Source organism: Ptychodera flava, chromosome 14, assembly GCF_041260155.1.
Source record: "Ptychodera flava strain L36383 chromosome 14, AS_Pfla_20210202, whole genome shotgun sequence".
NCBI classification, from domain to species: domain Eukaryota; kingdom Metazoa; phylum Hemichordata; class Enteropneusta; family Ptychoderidae; genus Ptychodera; species Ptychodera flava.
In genome coordinates, this window is record NC_091941.1 from 41,432,911 (window position 1) to 41,451,794 (window position 18,884).

The 18,884-nt window shown below is 35.9% G+C and overlaps 1 protein-coding gene across 4 annotated transcripts in view; it reads right to left on the reverse strand.

Moving 5' to 3' along the window:
• Positions 1-9,244: 9,244 nt before the first annotated feature.
• Positions 9,245-18,884, reverse strand: part of LOC139150530 (codanin-1-like) — a 98,009-nt gene continuing 88,369 nt past the window's right edge. For all 4 annotated transcript variants that reach the window (XM_070722955.1, XM_070722954.1, XM_070722953.1 and 1 more), the window contains one exon: positions 9,245-13,869. In XM_070722955.1, the coding sequence (XP_070579056.1) occupies positions 13,751-13,869 (119 nt within the window). In that variant the 3' untranslated portion in view covers positions 9,245-13,750. The remainder of the gene's footprint in view (positions 13,870-18,884) is intronic.

Here is an 18,884-nt window from a genome sequence, read left to right on the forward strand (position 1 = left end):
TTAAAGCTGCAAGCAGCGTTGGCGGGGCCCAAGTGGATAACATGGTTGAAAGATCTTGCACTAATGATATTATGTGCAAAATTCGATCTTGGAAAAGAATGATTTTGAACATCATCTCATAGTTACTGTACGTGTCAGTTGGAATTGCATGTTTTACGTAAAATCCAATATGGCGGCCAAATATGAAGGGTGTAGCACTTGTGGTTACTGAGTTATGGACATATACTCATATTTAAGGGCAAAGGTCATCGAGGTCACGTGACATTTTGTCAAAAAAATTGTAATGCTAAGTTATCCCTATATACCAAAAATCAGACCTCTAGCTCTATTGGCTGGCTCAGAATTAGATATGCGCATAATTAATGAGGTAAAGGATGTGGTGTCATAAGGTCTCCCATCATACCAAATATGAAGGGTGTAGCACTTGTGGTTACTGAGTTATGGACATATACGTATATTCAAGGTCAAAGGTCATCGAGGTCACGTGACATTTTGTCAAAAAAATTGTATTGCTAAGTTATCCCTATATACCAAAAATCAGACCTCTAGCTCTATTGGCTTGCTCAGAATTATATGCGCATAATTAATGAGGTACAGGATGTGGTGTCATAAGGTCTCCCATCATACAAAATATGAAGGGTGTAGCACTTGTGGTTACTGAGTTATGAACATATACGTATATTTAAGGTCAAAGGTCATCGAGGTCACATGACATTTGTCAAAAAATTGTATTGCTAAGTTATCCCTATATACCAAAAATCAGACCTCTAGCTCTATTGGCTTGCCCAGAATTAGATATGTGCATATTTAATGAGGTACCGGATATGGCACCATAAGGTCTCCCATCCTACCAAATATGAAGGATGTAGCACTTGTGGTTCCTAAGTTATGGACGTATATGTATATTTGAGGTCAAAGGTCATCGAAGTCATGTGACATTTTGTTAAAAAAATTGTTTTTCGTAGTTATCCCTATATACCAAAAATCTGACCTATTGCTCTTTTAGATTGCCCAGAATTAGATATGACTCTTACATAGGCCAGAATAAGCCATTTGTATAGCTTAGCTGCAGAGGTATAGGTGAGGTCAAAGGTCATTGAAAAATCAGAAAAATAATACTTTAAAAATTTTCTTCTCAAAAACTGCCTGGTTAATTTCCTTGAAATTTATTATATAGCATCTAGTAGTGTGGCCTATAAGTTTGCGAAAAGATTTAGGTGTTAGTTCTGGAGAAGAAGTTTTTGAATGATTAAATTGCGATTTTTCGAAAATCCAATGTGGCGGCCAAATCATGTGACCGATCCAAATGTCTTTCGCAAACTTAAAAGAGATCACTCTAAGGATGACATGAGTAAAATTTCAGTTAAATCGGTGTGTTTTGTTCTGGAGAAGAAGATTTTTAATGATTAAATTGCGATTTTCGTAAAATCCAAGATGGCGGCCAAATCATGTGACCAATCCAAATGTCTTTCGCAAACTTAAAAGAGATCACTCTAAGGATGACATGAGTAAAATTTCAGTTCAATCGGTGTGTTGGTTCTGGAGAAGAAGATTTTTAATGATTAAATTGCGATTTCTTAAATCCAAGATGGCGGCCAAATCATGTGACCGATCCAAACGTCTTTCGCAAACTTGAAAGAGATCACTCTAAGGATGACATGAGTAAAATTTCATTTAAATCGGTGTGTTGGTTCTGGAGAAGAAGATTTTTAATGATTAAATTGCGATTTTCGTAAAATCCAAGATGGCGGCCAAATCACGTGACCGATCCAAACGTCTTTCGCAAACTTGAAAGAGATCACTCTAAGGATGACATGAGTAAAATTTCAGCTAAATCTGTATGTTGGTTCTGGAGAAGAAGATTTTTAAAATTAAATCGGTATTTTTCGAAAATCCAATATGGCCGCCAGGTCACGTGACCAATCGAAATTTGTATACCCAGGTGCACGAGATCTCATAGGTACCTATTAGCCCTGCAAGTTTCAGAAGTTTGCGGTAAGCGGTGTTTGAGTTCTAGGTCGACAAAAAAAGAGCGGAAGAAGAAGAAGAAGTAGAAGAAGAAGAAGAAAGTTGAATTCCTATAAAACCAATAGGGGCCCAGCCGGTCGGCTTGGGCCCCTAAAAATAAATAGCAGCAAAATGATTGTACATGATAAAAAAGCAAAATAGTTGCAACAATGTCACGGTTAACAGTAACTATAATGTGCAAGGGAGTTATACGTTACGTAATGTTATTTAAATTTTCTAAAATAGTGGTCCTCTTAAAATCTTTCCTGTTCCATTTCACAATTATGCCATTATATTATAATTATATTGCTTCCTAAAAGCAGAATCAATATAGCAGTGACTGGGCAGGCCTGCCATACCTCAGTACCTATTGCTAAATGCAGCAGGAAATTTGCTGTGTATTAGCATGACATACCTTGACATCTTTGGTATTCAAAACTCATGATTTTGGTACTTGGCAATGCATCAACCATAAGTTGTATTTGCTCAGATTTTTTATAATGATACAGACAAAACAAACTACAGGGTCTGTTCACAGTTGACCACATTATGTAAAACTGTTTAGAAGAATTGTCAGTGAGATAGGACTTTGCCAATTGATCATGAAAATCTGTTTGACACGTCATATCTGATGGCTATTTAATGAGTGGTTTCAGGGAATAAAATATATGATTAAGATATGAAAAAAAATCATTACTTTTGAGATATGTTATGTAGGTCATTTCCCCCCACACATCATGACCTGAGTTCAATTAGTCTAGAACATTCTCAAGGTCACTGCCCTTGATGACCTCACAACCTTGAATTCAATTAGTCATGTTTGGAATGTTCTGGAAAGTTGATTAGTTGTGTAAGGGAGATAATTTTAGAACAGTAATTAGCATGTCAATAAAAGTTCTAGATTGTTCTTATATGCCTTTATAAAAGGGACGTGCTCAGCTTCCAGTCAGACTTTTGGGATCGTGTCTCTTGTGTGTTACTAAACTCCAGCAGTAGTCATTCTCAAGACTTTTCAAGACCTTCACTGTCAACGCTGGATTTATACTGTGGACTTTGTGCAGCTTCAAGCCTGCAAGCCAAAGGACTGTTCATTCATCCAACTGACTGTTACAACTCTGAGACTGGAGCTTTGCCGTCCCAGCTGAGATAAGTAGTCTGTACACTTTTAAAGCTTGTACTCTATCCCTGACTTAGCAATTAGTTTTATTTTCGTAATAAATTTTGTTTAAACGTTAACTGCTGAGTTCACCCTTTTGTTCGTTTTCTCTGCACGTAACAAAATTGGGGGCTCGTCCGGGAGACGAATATTTTGAGCCGTTTGACAACATTTTGCCTGCCTTTTCAAAACTACTGTATACTGTGAACTCAGCGAAATTCAATCATGGCGGAATTCAAGCCAGACGAATTTATGGATGACCTTGATCAGGACACATTTAATTCCCTCAGAAAAGACAACCTCATAGCACTGGCAAATTTCCTTAAAGTAGATGTCAAAAGATCTATGCGCAAGCGGAAATACAGTTCAAGATTGCAAAACATTTAGTTAATTCTGGCCATTTTGAGGAGTCTGCCTTAAAAGATTATGAGCCTGAGTCTTCCTTCGAACTCAAAAAATTAGAATTAGAAATACAGGCAGATTTGGAGCTTAAGAAATTGGAATTAGAAAAGGAAAGACATGAAAGAAAAGAATAGCAAATGAAAGAAAGACAAAGAAAAGAAAAGGCAGGAAAGATTAGAAATGGAAGAAAGACAGAGAGAAAAAGAATTGCATTAGAAGAACAGCGACTACAGGTAGAAATAAAACGTTTAGAGCTTGGACAGTCAGGAAAATTCTTCCCTTCAGACAAGTTTGACATCACTAAGCATTTCAGGTTAGTTCCCCCTTTCCAAGAAAAGGATGTTGATAAATATTTCCTTCATTTTGAGAAAATTGCTCAGAGTCTGAATTGGCCTAAGGAGTCCTGGTCTATGCTTTTGCAGAGTGCTTTGGTGGGTAAAGCCAGAGAAATTTACATTCAGTTGTCAGTAGAGCAGGCTTCAAATTATGATTCTGTGAAGGAATTAATTCTCAAGGGTTATGAGTTGGTGCCTGAAGCGTACCGTCAGAAATTTAGGGATTGTGAGAAGGTGAAAGATCAAACTTACGTTGAATTTGCTCGAACAAAAGAACAACTGTTTGATCGTTGGTGTTCTTCTGAAAAGGTCAGTCAGAATTATGACAAATTACGACAACTTGTTTTGATTGAGGAATTTAAGAGGTGCATCCGGAGTGACATCAAGACGTTTATCAATGAACAAAAGGCAGATACATTGGAGGTTGCTGCACGTTTGGCCGATGATTATTCATTGACCCACAAATCTTCATTTCTCAGCAAACCATCCCAGTCCTTTTCATACAGAAACAATGCAGGTAAATTTAACTCCTCCTTTTCATCCAAGAATTTTTCAAAGGAGAGTAGGAAATCAAATGACAACAGTTCACAAAATTCAAGTAACACTTCCACATCATCAGATCCCAAGTCTCAATCTCCTTCTGACAAACAGTTTGGTACACTTTCTTGTAATTATTGTAAGAAAGACGGCCATTTAATGTCAGATTGTTTCAAATTGAAAAGAAAACGTGAAGGTCAAAGTGGTCAAAGTGGATCTAAGCCCACCGGCTTTATTTCTTCATCAACTCAATTAGAGTCTAATAATGTGTGCAACACATTTTCTGAGGTTAAACCCCTCTTATCCCCAATTAATGAGGTCAAGGTCAATTCTTCTCAAGATAGCATTATGGGTATTTTCGAACCATTTATTCATGATGGTTTTATATCACTTTCTAGTGATTTTCTTCCGCTACCCCTGTCAAAATTTTAAGAGATACCGGGGCTTCCCAGTCTCTTTTGTTGGCAGATACCCTGCCGTTTTCTGAAAAGTCATTTTCAGGTTCTAAAGTTCTTATTAAGGGGGTAGATTGTAATGACTACATTCCTGTTCCTCTCCATAATGTCTATTTGTCTTCGGACTTTGTTTCTGGACCTGTGACTTTAGGTATTAGGCCTTTTTTGCCTTTTGAAGGGATTCACCTTCTTCTTGGAAACGACCTTGCTGGGGACAAGGTCATTACTAATCCACTTGTGACTGATAATCCTAGTTTAGATCAGGATCCAGAGCCAATTGAACAAGAGATACCCGATTTATTTCCTTCATGTGCCATTACTCGAGCCATGTCAAAGAAAACTTCTGAGAATCAAAATACTCTCAAAAATAATGTCACAGATGTTGACTTAAATGACACCTTTCTCAGTCAGGTGTTTGACACGGATCATTCCGTTATCCCTCGTGGATTTGAAACTTCCAGTAAAACTTCTGCTGACCAAAGTCAGACATTTTCTAGATCAAATCTCATTGCAGAACAACACAAAGACCCAGATATTTTGTCTTTGTTTGACAGGGTAGATGATGAAGGTAAAACTTCAGATAGCTCTGTTTCCTATTATACAAAATCTGGTATTCTCATGCGTAAATGGAGACCTCCAGATGTTTTGGTTGATGACGATTGGGCTATAAAACATCAAATTGTGGTTCCAAAGCCCTACCGTGCTGAAATATTGCGCCTGGCCCATGAAACCCCTGGGCTGGTCACTTAGGAGTCAGGAAAACTTATCATAAAATTCTCAGTCACTTTTATTGGCCTAATCTCAGGCAGGATGTAGCACATTTCTGTAAAACTTGTCACACATGTCAAATGGTAGGAAAGCCAATCAGACCATTCCAAAGGCCCTTTACAGCCAATTCCTGCATTTCAAGAACCATTTAGTAGGATACTAATAGACTGTGTTGGGCCCCTACCAAAAACAAGATCAGGAAATGAGTACATGCTGACAATTATGTGTACATCAACTCGGTTCCCAGAAGCCATACCACTGAGAAATATAAAGACAAAGACTATAGTGAGAGCTTTAGTCAAATTTTTCACTTTATTTGGCCTCCCTAAATGTGTCCAGTCCGATCAAGGCTCCAACTTTATGTCTGGTATTTTTCAACAAGTAATGGATCAGCTAGGCATTAAACAGTATAGGTCATCCGCCTATCATCCAGAAAGTCAGGGTGCTCTTGAGCGATTTCATCAAACTTTGAAAAACATGATTAGGACCTACTGTTTTGACACAGAGAAGCAGTGGGATGAAGGAATTCATTTTTGCTCTTTGCTGTTAGAGAGTCAATTCAGGAGTCTCTTGGTTTTAGCCCATTGAGCTTGTATTTGGACATACAGTCCGTGGCCCACTTAAGCTCGTTAAAGAGAAATTCCTATCAGACGATGATGATTGTCTGAATATTTGCAATATGTGTCAGATTTTCGTACAAAACTCTCTAAAGCATGTGAATTAGCCAGAGAAAATCTTGAGTCATCTCAGCAGTCAATGAAAACCAAATATGATAAAAGCACCTCAAAACGGAAGTTTGAACAGGTCAAAAAGTTCTTGTTCTACTTCCAATTCCTGGCAAACCACTCCATGCTCGTTACTTTGGGCCATACCTAATTGATAAGAAATTGAGTGATTTAAATTACATCATAATAACACCTGACAGGCGAAAACAAAAACAGCTATGTCACATAAATATGCTTAAGCCATATTTGGATAGGGATAATCCTACTATAACTCAGCCTGTCAGTGCAGTCAGTTCAAACCATTATGAAGATAGTGATACTGAAACTGACTTGAGTGAAAATACTCTAAACTCAAAGCTGGGCTCGGTCAAGCTTCAGAACTCAGAAATCCTGGAGAAGCTGGAGTCTACAAAGTTGGCACACCTCCAGCCAGAACAACAACAACAGGTGAAAGAACTGCTCCACGAATATAAACACCTGTTTCAAGATGTTCCAACGAGGACAAACGTCATCTATCACGACGTTGATGTTGGGGACAGTAAGCCTGTAAAACAACATCCATACAGACTGAATCCAACAAAAGCGAAATATCTCCAGGAAGAAGTCAAATACCTGCTGGACAATGACTTTATTGAACCCAGTAAAAGTAACTGGAGTTCGCCGTGCATACTTGTTCCCAAATCAGATCACAGTTATCGTATGTGCACGGACTTTAGGAAGGTCAACACTTTAACAAAGACAGACACTTTCCCAATCCCGAGGATTGATGACTGCATCGACCGAGTGGGAAAAGCCAAGTATGTGACGAAATTTGACCTACTGAAGGGATTTTGGCAAGTCCCTCTGACGGATCGTGCTCGTGAAATATCCGCCTTTGTTACACCAGACGGATTGTTCCAGTACAAGGTGATGCCATTCGGAATGAAGAACTCTCCGGCAACGTTCCAACGGATGATCAACGACGTCATATCCGGGCTAGACGGGTGTGCAGCTTACGTTGACGACGTCGTCCTGTATAGTGACACCTGGGAGGAACACATCAAGCTCATGCGGAAGTTCTTTGAGAGACTGAGTAAAGCAATGTTGACTGTCAACCTTGCCAAATCTGAGTTTGGTTGGGCGAGGGTAACTTACCTCGGACATACTGTAGGACAGGGTGAGGTAAAACCTGTTGATGCCAAAATCAGTGCCATTTCAAGTTTTCCCATACCAAACTGCAAACGACAACTGATGCGCTTTCTCGGTATGGCTGGTTACTACAGAAAATTCTGTCCAAATTTCTCCACATTACTGAGCCTTTGACTAACTTACTTAAAAAGAAAGTAAAGTTTGTTTGGTCAGAGCAATGCCAACAGGCATTTGATACACTTAAAGCCATACTGCAAAGTGCCCCAGTGTTGTCTGCACCAGATTTCACTTTGCCATTCAAATTAGCTGTAGATGCTAGTGATACGGCTGCTGGTGCTGTTTATTGCAAGAGGATAGTCATGGTGTAGATCATCCTGTTTGCTATTTTCACGCAAATTTAACAAATCCCAGAGAAACTACTCTACAATTGAAAAAGAGTGTTTATCTTTGATATTAGCTTTACAGCATTTTGAAGTTTATGTTACTTCTTCAAATCAGCCAATAGTGGTTTATATTGATCACAACCCTCTTGTTTTTCTGCAGAAATTTAAAGGCAAAAATCAGAGATTGCTAAGATGGAGTTTAATGTTACAGGAGTTTAATCTTGACATTAGACATATCAAAGGCAGAGACAATTTAATTGCAGACTGTCTCTCTCGTATTTAGAGTTATTGTTGTTCACTTTCAAGAAATTTTACTTTAGAGTAAAACAAAATTTGAGTACTTAAATCCTTTTCAAGATTACATTTGTAAAAGAAAGATTTTTCTTTGAAAAATTTTCTTTTTTGAAGAGGGGGTGTGTTATGTAGGTCATTCCCCCACACTCATCATGACCTGAGTTCAATTAGTCTAGAACATTCTCAAGGTCACTGCCCTTGATGACCTCACAACCTTGAATTCAATTAGTCATGTTTGGAATGTTCTGGAAAGTTGATTAGTTGTGTAAGGGAGATAATTTTAGAACAGTAATTAGCATGTCAATAAAAGTTCTAGATGTTCTTATATGCCTTTATAAAAGGGACGTGCTCAGCTTCCAGTCAGACTTTTGGGATCGTGTCTCTTGTGTGTTACTAAACTCCAGCAGTAGTCATTCTCAAGACTTTTCAAGACCTTCACTGTCAACGCTGGATTTATACTGTGGACTTTGTGCAGCTTCAAGCCTGCAAGCCAAAGGACTGTTCATTCATCCAACTGACTGTTACAACTCTGAGACTGGAGCTTTGCCGTCCCAGCTGAGATAAGTAGTCTGTACACTTTTAAAGCTTGTACTCTATCCCTGACTTAGCAATTAGTTTTATTTCGTAATAAATTTTGTTTAAACGTTAACTGCTGAGTTCACCCTTTTGTTCGTTTTCTCTGCACGTAACAATTTGTTTTATCAAAAATGGGAATATTGCCCTAAAAATTGACATATATCATGCAAATAATTTCATTATCATCATCTAACGTGGAATAATTTGATAAAGTAACTATTTGAACAAGAAAGACTGACTCTGTTTTTAATCAAGTGCTAATAGTTTTTGAAAAAAAGATGCTTTGATGAAAAAAGAGAAAATTTGTTCCCTAAAATTTAAACATGCAAATCATCTTTTGGACTTTTCAGCTTTAACCATTCTGTAGGAACACACATCACCATTTTGAAGGCTTGTGTGACTGCTTGTTTTAGGGAAAATATTCAATGGATGACACTATGCTTCCACTTTGATCACACAAAACCAATTCACAGAGGAATTATTATGTGCATCAAGTACATTCAGTATTTAATGCATCGTTCAAATTTAACACAACATAACTTTTCAAAGACGCACAGCTTCAAACTACTAGGCCATTCAACATATCTACACACTGAATATCAAAGCAAAAGACTTGTTTGATTTTTTCAGAGAAACTTCTGATTAAATTGAAAAGTGCATGCTCTAAAGTACAATATTCCTTATTCAAAAAATGTCACAATTCCTGTCACTCTCTAAATGGCAAGGTATTATTGTTTGCAATTAAAAGACATTGTATTTGAAGGTGAATTTGATTATAATTCTATTCAAAAATATGTAGTCACAAAAATTGGTATAAAGTTTGTTACACATTTACTACTTGACATTACAATGTTGCAACCTAAGATGTGTTGAATTAATGTTCTGCAAACATTGTTTAAAGGGATACGGTCGTCGGAACTGTGCTCAAAGGTTGTATGGGACCCATACAACCAATTTAAATACTGTATCCAAGGTATGATGGTGATTGATGAAAGTTAAAACATGTCTGTCATAATCTACATCGTATAATTTAAGGGGGCGCTGCAACAAACACACCGTATTTTGCTCAAAAACCACTTTTTGCAAATATTCATTCAATTTTAATTAATTTGTTAAACCAAGATTAAAATATTGGTCGGGTTCACCTTTTACACTAAGTTGCATGATAAATAAGTGTTGATTTATTTCAAGTCCTCCCAATTTCAAAATTTCCAAGGAATTGAACTCCATTGTGGCTGGGTCAAATTTTCTGAAATTTTCACATTATGTTCTTGAAATGCTATATAACACCAAATATGAACTGAATATGCTCACGTGTTTTACAACAGGTTCATTAATAGTAGTACCCTTCACAGAACAATAAGATATATGTTATCACTATATTTAGCAGTTTTTTTTAACTTCGCACAGTACTCTCAGTTTAATCACTAATTACAAAACTTTATTTAATATGCAAATAAGCTGTTAACTTGACACTGCTCAATGCTTCATGGGACAATTACATATCCATCAGATCAACATTTGTAGCACGTTTTATTTAATTTAGTGCTGTAATTTTAGAGTAATGTAACTAATTACAAAGTTCATTAAATATGCAAATAAACCTTAAATTAACTTGACACTGTACAATGATTCATAGCACAATTAAATATTTATCAAATGAATTTCTGTAGCACGTTTCACAAAATTTGGTGCCATAATTTCAGAGTTATAGACCTAATTACAAAGTTTATTAAATATGCAAATGAACCCTTAATTAACTTTACACTATTAACTGCTTTACAACACAGATATCTGTCGGATCAGTATATGCAGCAGTTTTCATGACGTTTGATGCAGTTATTTCTGAGTTATATGACTAATTATAAAACTTCATGAAATATGCAAATGAGCTAATTATTAACTTGACACTGCTCAATGCTTCTCAGTACAAATGGATATTTATCAGATCAACATCTGTAGCAAGTTTCATCAAATTTTGTGCTGTAATTTTGGAGTAATATCACTAATTACAAAGTTCATTAAATATGTAAATGAACCCTTAATTAATTTCACACTACTAAATGCTTTACACTACAGTAAGATATCAGTAAGATCAGTATCTGCAGCAGATTTCATCACATTTGGTGAAGTTATATCAGAGTTATATGACTAATTACAAAACTTCATAAAATATGTAAATGAGCTATTTGTTAACTTGACACTGCCAAATGCTTCTAAGTATAATTAGATATATATCAGATCAATATTTGTTGCAAGTATCATCAAGTTTGGTGCAGGAATTTCAGAGTTATCTCACTAATAACAAAAGTTCATTAAATATGCAAATGAGAAGATAATTGATATGACACTCACAGCATCATCATAATGTTCTGAGACTCATCTGTGAAAAGTTTCATGAAATTTGGTGCAGTATTTCTTGATATATGTCTACACTGTCATTACCGTCTCCATAGGGAAATCATTGTACGGAAAAAAACAATATTGCATAACTTCATTAATATGCAAGCCACACTGACCAAAATCTAATCAGTTCTTGCAAGTAGCATATGGTACCCGTGTACCCAATCTGACTTGAATCCGTTCAGGCGTTTTTGAGTTATCGTATAAACAGACAGACAGACAGACACACACACACACACGGACAGACAGACAGACAACGGTATGGCATTAGCCCACGTGTTTACACACGTGAGCTAAAAACGAGTGTTTTGTTTTGCAATAAAGTTCTTACATTTTGAATGAGAGGCATTTTAAGTTTGCTAATCCTGATTTTAATCACTTTTTGAATGTCAGTCTTTCAATGACTTAAATTAATTTTTACATTTATACCGAAATCAAGTATTTTTACCACAAATATACACCCACTTCGTCCTTTGAATAAACTACTGTACCATACTAAACATTAGTCTCTGTTTTGTGAAAATGTATAGTATGAGGGGGTTTCCTTGTCATCTTTGATGAGAAAAATGGCTTTGAAAATAACTGTGCTGGCAACATGCAGCTCCACCTTAAATGTTGCAGCTATGATGATGAGGTGCATCTATATATCGTACATGAAATACATTGTTTATAAAGAAGAAACTTGCACAGGGGCAGTTCTGACAGCAGTTTCCCTTTAATTGCCCTTGTATTGTTGAAGACAGTGATTCCATCATTGGGTGAGTTTATGTCCATGTATGATACATCTTTTTACCACCCCAACATTTTTGTTATTTTAATACAGCAAAATATTCAAGAGTCCAAATAACACTATGAGATGCTGAATTTTCAAGGTAACTGATGATGGAAATAAGGTAAATTTAAATGCGACATACCGTAGTTTTGGTTTTGGACATAATATCATTGACTAGAGACTGACTAGTGAAATTTTGCCATTTACCCGTAGAATTCTACCTATGGGTGAGGACAGTTGAACTGCCTCCACATGCTGTGTGTGTTCACATTACCGATCTGGCAATCCATAAATAACTCATGGAAGTAGTAGTTGACCCAAATTATATTACACATGTATATGTACTAAGATCCAGCCATTCCTCTTTCATGGTTCAAAACAGTGGAAGCCATAAGTTTAGGTATTATTCACACACACACACACACACACACACCGTGGTACAAATATAGCAGCACAAATAGAATTTGCATAGTATAGAAAGTATAGAAATAATGATTTGCGGCATTAAATAATTGTAACATCAATGTGAAAAATGTAAAAATATGTGTACCTTTTTTGTCTTGGCTAACAAGACTGTAGCAAAACAGTCATTACACTAAGTTACAATCTCTCTTTAAATCAACTACATCAATGTTAATGGTAATAGTCTATATAATTAGAACACCTTACGAAGATTAGCCAAGTCTACTCAGAGAAAGGGAACTATAAAAAGTATAGCTTGGGCAGACATCGGGCAAGTAAAATATGTCAACTGTTTACAACTTAAGTATACTTGAAGTACTAAATGGAATAATTGTGAAAGTTACAAAACTTGTAGATTTACTCTCATTGTTGTTATCTGCAAGATAATGATACCCCATTTTGACAGCAAACACATATTGCATCAACAGCTTAAAAATATCATCATATCAGTAACTCAAATTGTAGGCAAAGATATCTCCATAAAAACATAAATACATTTTCCATCTTTCAGCCTAGTATCTCAGTACTTCATTTAAAAATCTAAAATTTACCAAAGTAAATATTGAAGATATTGGTGCAAAATAAAAAAATATCTACATGAACTCTATCTAGAGCATCTACACAACAAATACCAAAGCAATATCACCTGTAGGTCCAGCAATATTTCACATGTAACAATTTTCATATTTTCAAAACTCTTCTGCAAAGTTTTGGAACAAACATGTTAATCCTAAGACCCATTTCAACGCCAAATATTCAAGTGATAAACAAAGCAAAAAGACAGGATGATACGGTTTCAAAACTAAAAAGGCCTTGCAGTTGTTGAAAACAGCATCTTAGCATTAAAAATTATGCAATAAATATGGAATAAACAAAGAAAATGTATGTTGATTTTGAAATTAACCATTAAACTTGCATGCACATTATGAAATGTTGTACTAAGTGCTTTTTTCACCTTTGCCACAAACATACATCCCAATGTGTTGGTTAACATGGCTGTCAATTTGCATCTTTGCCACAAACATAGATCCCAATGTGTTGGCTAACATGGCTGTCAATTTGCACCTTTGCCACAAACATAGATCCCAATTTGTTAACTAACATAGCTGTCAATTTGCACCTTTGCCACAAACATACATACCAATGTGTTGGCTAACATGGCTGTCAATTTGCATCTTTGCCACAAACATAGATCCAAATGTGTTGGCTAACATAGCTGTCAATTTGCACCGTTGCCACAAACATAGATCCCTATGTGTTGGCTAACATGGCTGTCAATTTGCACCTTTGCCACAATCATACATCCCCATTTATGTAGTTTAGGCCATGTTTATCAAAATTTGTTTCTCAAAGTATGATGATATTTTCGAAACAGGCAGGAATCCCTTCACTTTCTAAGTCTTCAGTTTTCAGTAGTAACATTGCTAGAAGTTCCATCATATCTTCGGCTTGTGTAGTCTGTGCCTCTAGAATGAAGAGCATGGATATTAATGGTTAATGACATTGTTCTTAGTAAAATATTGCCTAAACTCATGATTAATCATGGTTACTCCCAACTGTGAACAGCCTGGAAGATGAACAGTAAAATAAATTACCCGCAATTCTGTTCGATTTGTACCAATGATGTTAGTTTTCTTATAACTTTTTCAGTTCTGCATGAAAGCAATAAATGTTAGCTGCAAGATAATTGATTAATTATATCTATTAAAGGTACCCTTGATATTTCAGTACAAATTTCACAGAAACTGTTCAATAACCATAAAAGTCACATCTTGCAGGTACTACAAATGCCATACTTTTGGAAAGCAAGTTATGACAAACTGAAGGGGTCATTCTCTGAGAAAAGTCAGCATGTAATTTTTTTTTGCCTTTCTATTTGGAAGAAATCACTATCCTTTTGTTTCATAAAACAGGTGCAACTAGTCTCCCCACTTTTCATCACATTATTCTGTATGGCTAAGGACACAATCAGTGGAAATTTTCAAAAGTGCTAACTGAGAAGAATGGTGTCCTTAAGGTACATTTTCAGTATTAAAAAAGTACCGTCAAGGACAGTGTGCTCACATTCGGTTTGAATTGGTAAATTCAAGAAATATTTAAACCAGAAAAACAAGAATGACAAAAGCAAATAAGTTACTGGATGTCATCTTTAGGAACATGCATTTCAACTTCTATAGCAATGGGACAAGCAGATCCTACATACATATGCAAATGTCAACAAAAAAATTAGTCAGAGAAGATTGACAAAAAGAAAAGGTGGGAGAGTAGGGAAAAAATAAAGAGTGGGAAAAAATGTACAAGGGATCTGGTAAAAAGTAATGCTACCTCATCAATCTTCTATCCCCTACCCCCTCCTGAATATCAAATGTTCCACCCCTTACATAAGACCAGCTGGCAGGAAATCGATTTACAACCTTTAGGATGTTTTAATTAATGCGATGAGTGCTATCATTCGAATGTAAACAGCAATTAAATCAGTTACAGATAATGAAATGCCTTCCACTGTTGGGGGGGTTACGACATCTGGAATTATCCTGGATCCAAATTTCTCATCATATCTTGTGTGTCTTGCATGCAAAAGTTGCCAAAATTAGTTCGCAATGAAAACATTTACCTCAACTTTGTTTTCTGGATCAAATTCTACTACAAATTGATATTAAATATGACAAAATTATGTTCACAGCCTTCAAAACTGTCTCACAACATATCCTGGGTTGGTGTAGGTCATTTAAGGTCACAAACTGAGAAAATTACCTAAAATATAAAAATTTGGGGGTTTCCCAACACTCTGAGCAGAAAATTTATCTAATAATATCCCTCGGGACTTTTGTACCAAATTACAAAGCTATCAGACAAGTAATTTTGAGAACAAGTTTTCTTGACCAAAAATGACAAAATTGTCTTAAAAATACAAATTTGTATATTTCAGGACAATTTCCACATATCTAACTATTGTCATTCCTGGACATCTGTACACCAAATATAAAAGCTGTCTGTCCAGGGGCTTTAAAAAGAAATTTTTTTCAAAGATTTTTTGACCAAAAATGACAAAAATTGCCCCAAAACAGTAATATTTCCAATTTTGTCATAATTTCAACAATTAGAAGGGTAACACCCTTGCAAACATACAATCCAAATTTGAGAGCAATTGGGCTTGCGGTTTCAGAGAAGAATAAATTTTACTTAAAATGAGAAAAATAACCAAAAAATTCAGCAAAAATACAAAATTCGAGATATCTTCACAATATTCATAAAACTGATTTTGATCAACCTGAGGAACCTGTATACCAAATATCAAAGCTATCAGATTAGTAGTTTTTAAATAAAAAAATTTTTGACCAAAAATTCGGAAAATTGCCCCAAAATTACAAATATGAAAATTTCAATTCAATTTGTATAAACTTGACTGAGGTCATCCTGAGGAACATGTATACCAACTTTCAAAGCAATCAGATGAGTGGTTTTAGAGAAAAACATTTTTTGACTAAAAACTGAAAAAATTACCCCAAAAATAGAAACATGCAAATTTCATCCCAAATTTTAAAGACCTAATTTAGAATACCTAAAGGAACCTGCACACCAAGTTTCAACCCAATCTAACAGACGGTTACAGAGTTTTAGCAATTTGCAGTGTTTTTTCTTTTTTCCCCTCATTTGCATATTTTTGACACTGACAAGTTCATTTGAACAAATTCACATCTCCATCCCTAGGTGCACCTTCACACCAAATACTAAGACAGTAGGTGCAGCGGTTTAGGTGTTTTTGATGTGGACGGACATACATACATACATACATACATACATACATACATACATACATACATACATACATACATACGTACATACATACATACAGACATGCAAATCGGATGCAAATGAACTGATTCAGCTTATATGATAACCTCACATTGGTATACCAAATGTGAGCTAAAAAACTAGTCTATGAATTTGTCTATGCATTGGGAACATAGCAGACTTCACTGAGAAATCTCTGATGGTAGAAATCATGATAAAATTATGGGAAATCTCCAGTGCTATGAGACAGCATGGACTCCTTATTGCATCATGCCACACATCAGGCAATGTAGTACCATGGTCCCTCCGTGTGCCTGACAGCGACCTCACAAATCATGATGAATTGGACAAGTTTGTGTATACAATGCAAGATGCGAAGTACATAAATATTCCACATTGATAAAGAATCATTAGCATAAAATTTCAATACTGAAGAAATGCTCATTAATATGATTTGCATAAATTAATAATTGCACTAATAATGGAGGACACACAAGATCATCAGACACATAAATATGAACAAACCTGTGTCAACGCAGTTACAGAAATATATATATATATATATATATATATATATATATATATATATATATATATATATATATATATATATATATATATATATATATATATATATATATATATACAGTGTTCATTCTAGGACGTAAAAACAAGGGGCCACTTTGGGCCCCTACTCCTGTCCCAAGGGGGCCATTTTATAAAATCGGGGGCTGTCATGATCACACATGTAAAACCCTTGAATTTTCTGCTGAAAATACCATAGTCTATCAAGTCAAGAAAAGGAGAATACTAGAGATCGGGCCACCTGTAACCAACGAAGCCTACAGCAAAGTTGTGCTCCGTATACGCAACAGGCCCAACAATGGCAGCAGCAAACTAACCGTTTGGTTTGATTCAATTGTTTACGTAACTTATGTGATGAATTATTGATGTCGGACTTTAACAACTGCACAAATTACTACGGACTGTGATTTTGACTGGAAACGATCATGATCAAAGCTTAGCGCACCAGTAGGATTTCTCCGAGTGGCCCCCGATTTGCACTGGTCGACAATTATCACACTGATACAACACGAGAGTGTAACCCGTACGACCTACATAAAGTGATCGATACATCAACTTTTAAACATAACTTGTATGTATTAGCAAATTTACGATCATTGGTTCTGATCTGGCTACTCTGGATAACGAGATATGTCCGACCTAAACTGTGTTGCTCTTCAAAACGATCATATGGCCGGCCAAGAATGAATGCTTTCCTTGCAGTGTTCAACGTTTCGCTGGTATGCACGATAGACGTTGCAAACGCTTCAATTTAAGGGACTGCCCGATCATCCTGGGTTCATCAACTATTATATAGTACTGGCGTTAAAAATCTGAGCGGCGACTAGCTTTTCACGATAACGCCGCGGCCGCGGCCGGAGCCGTTGTTTACATTCATCGATCGTACCACATGCGCACGGCTCCAATACACCATTGCCCCTACATCAGTCCTTTTTACCCAGCTTCCTATGCACCACCATATATGCCGTAGTGGGTAAAGGTCGAAGGGTAACTGAATCGTTTAACATGGCACACTATGACTGAGGTAATGACCTTCGGAGAGCTACGTAAATGTACTATGAACTAAGTGAACTCTGCGTGATCGACCGACCCATTCATAAAATGTTGCGCCCTTGGTGGCGCATCAAAGGTAGAAATGAGGGCCATTCGAGACTTTTTTGCGCAAATTGCGCAATGGCGCGTCCTAGAATTAACTCTGTGTATATATATATATATATATATATATATATATATATATATATATATATATATATATATATATATATATATATATATATATATATATATAATATATATATATATATATATATATAATAAGACTTAGGAAACATCTTCAAACTTCTGTCATAATTTGGGGACAAACATTCATTTAAACAAAATCTCTTTCATAACCAATTATTAAACTTCATACCAAATACGGCTGTTGTATTCTTAACTTTTTGAAGTGGATGGACACACATGTGAACATACATATCTACATGCATAGTACATGATACAATATTTCAAAAATTTAAATGAACAATCTCTGATTGAAGTATCAGGTTTTCCCTCGACAGATAAATTTGTAGGATATCTCATGTAGTAATTGGCAGTTCAATTTGGGGTTCAAAGTCAAATGATAATATGCTGGTGCTCAATATGTCATAAACTTAACAATGGCAAAAATATCTCCAAATTGTCATACAATTTCTTCCAATATCGCTGATTTTACTGCATCTACAAGGTGGTAGTTTTGAAGTGTGAATGTACATTTAACAACAAAGGGAAACAGGTGACTGTACGTTTCTAATCAAGCCTGACATTTGAAGAAAAATAATGGAATGGCAGCTGCAGTAAGGAGAAACCAAATTTTGCTGTGGTTAAATTGATAACTTATTGAGAGCTGGCACTGTATCCTTTGACTTTGAACTTTGAACTGCATCACAGATTGCTATCTTTTTATCACTGTACTTCCACAATAATGTATGAGCTCAAATTTATCTGTAATCAAGGGAAAACCAAACACTCAAAGTCAGATACTGGTTTTTATCATATCATTTTAAATCAACATGACTCATGCCATGCCCCTCACTGTGCAAAAGTATGTCTATGGTTTGTTAAC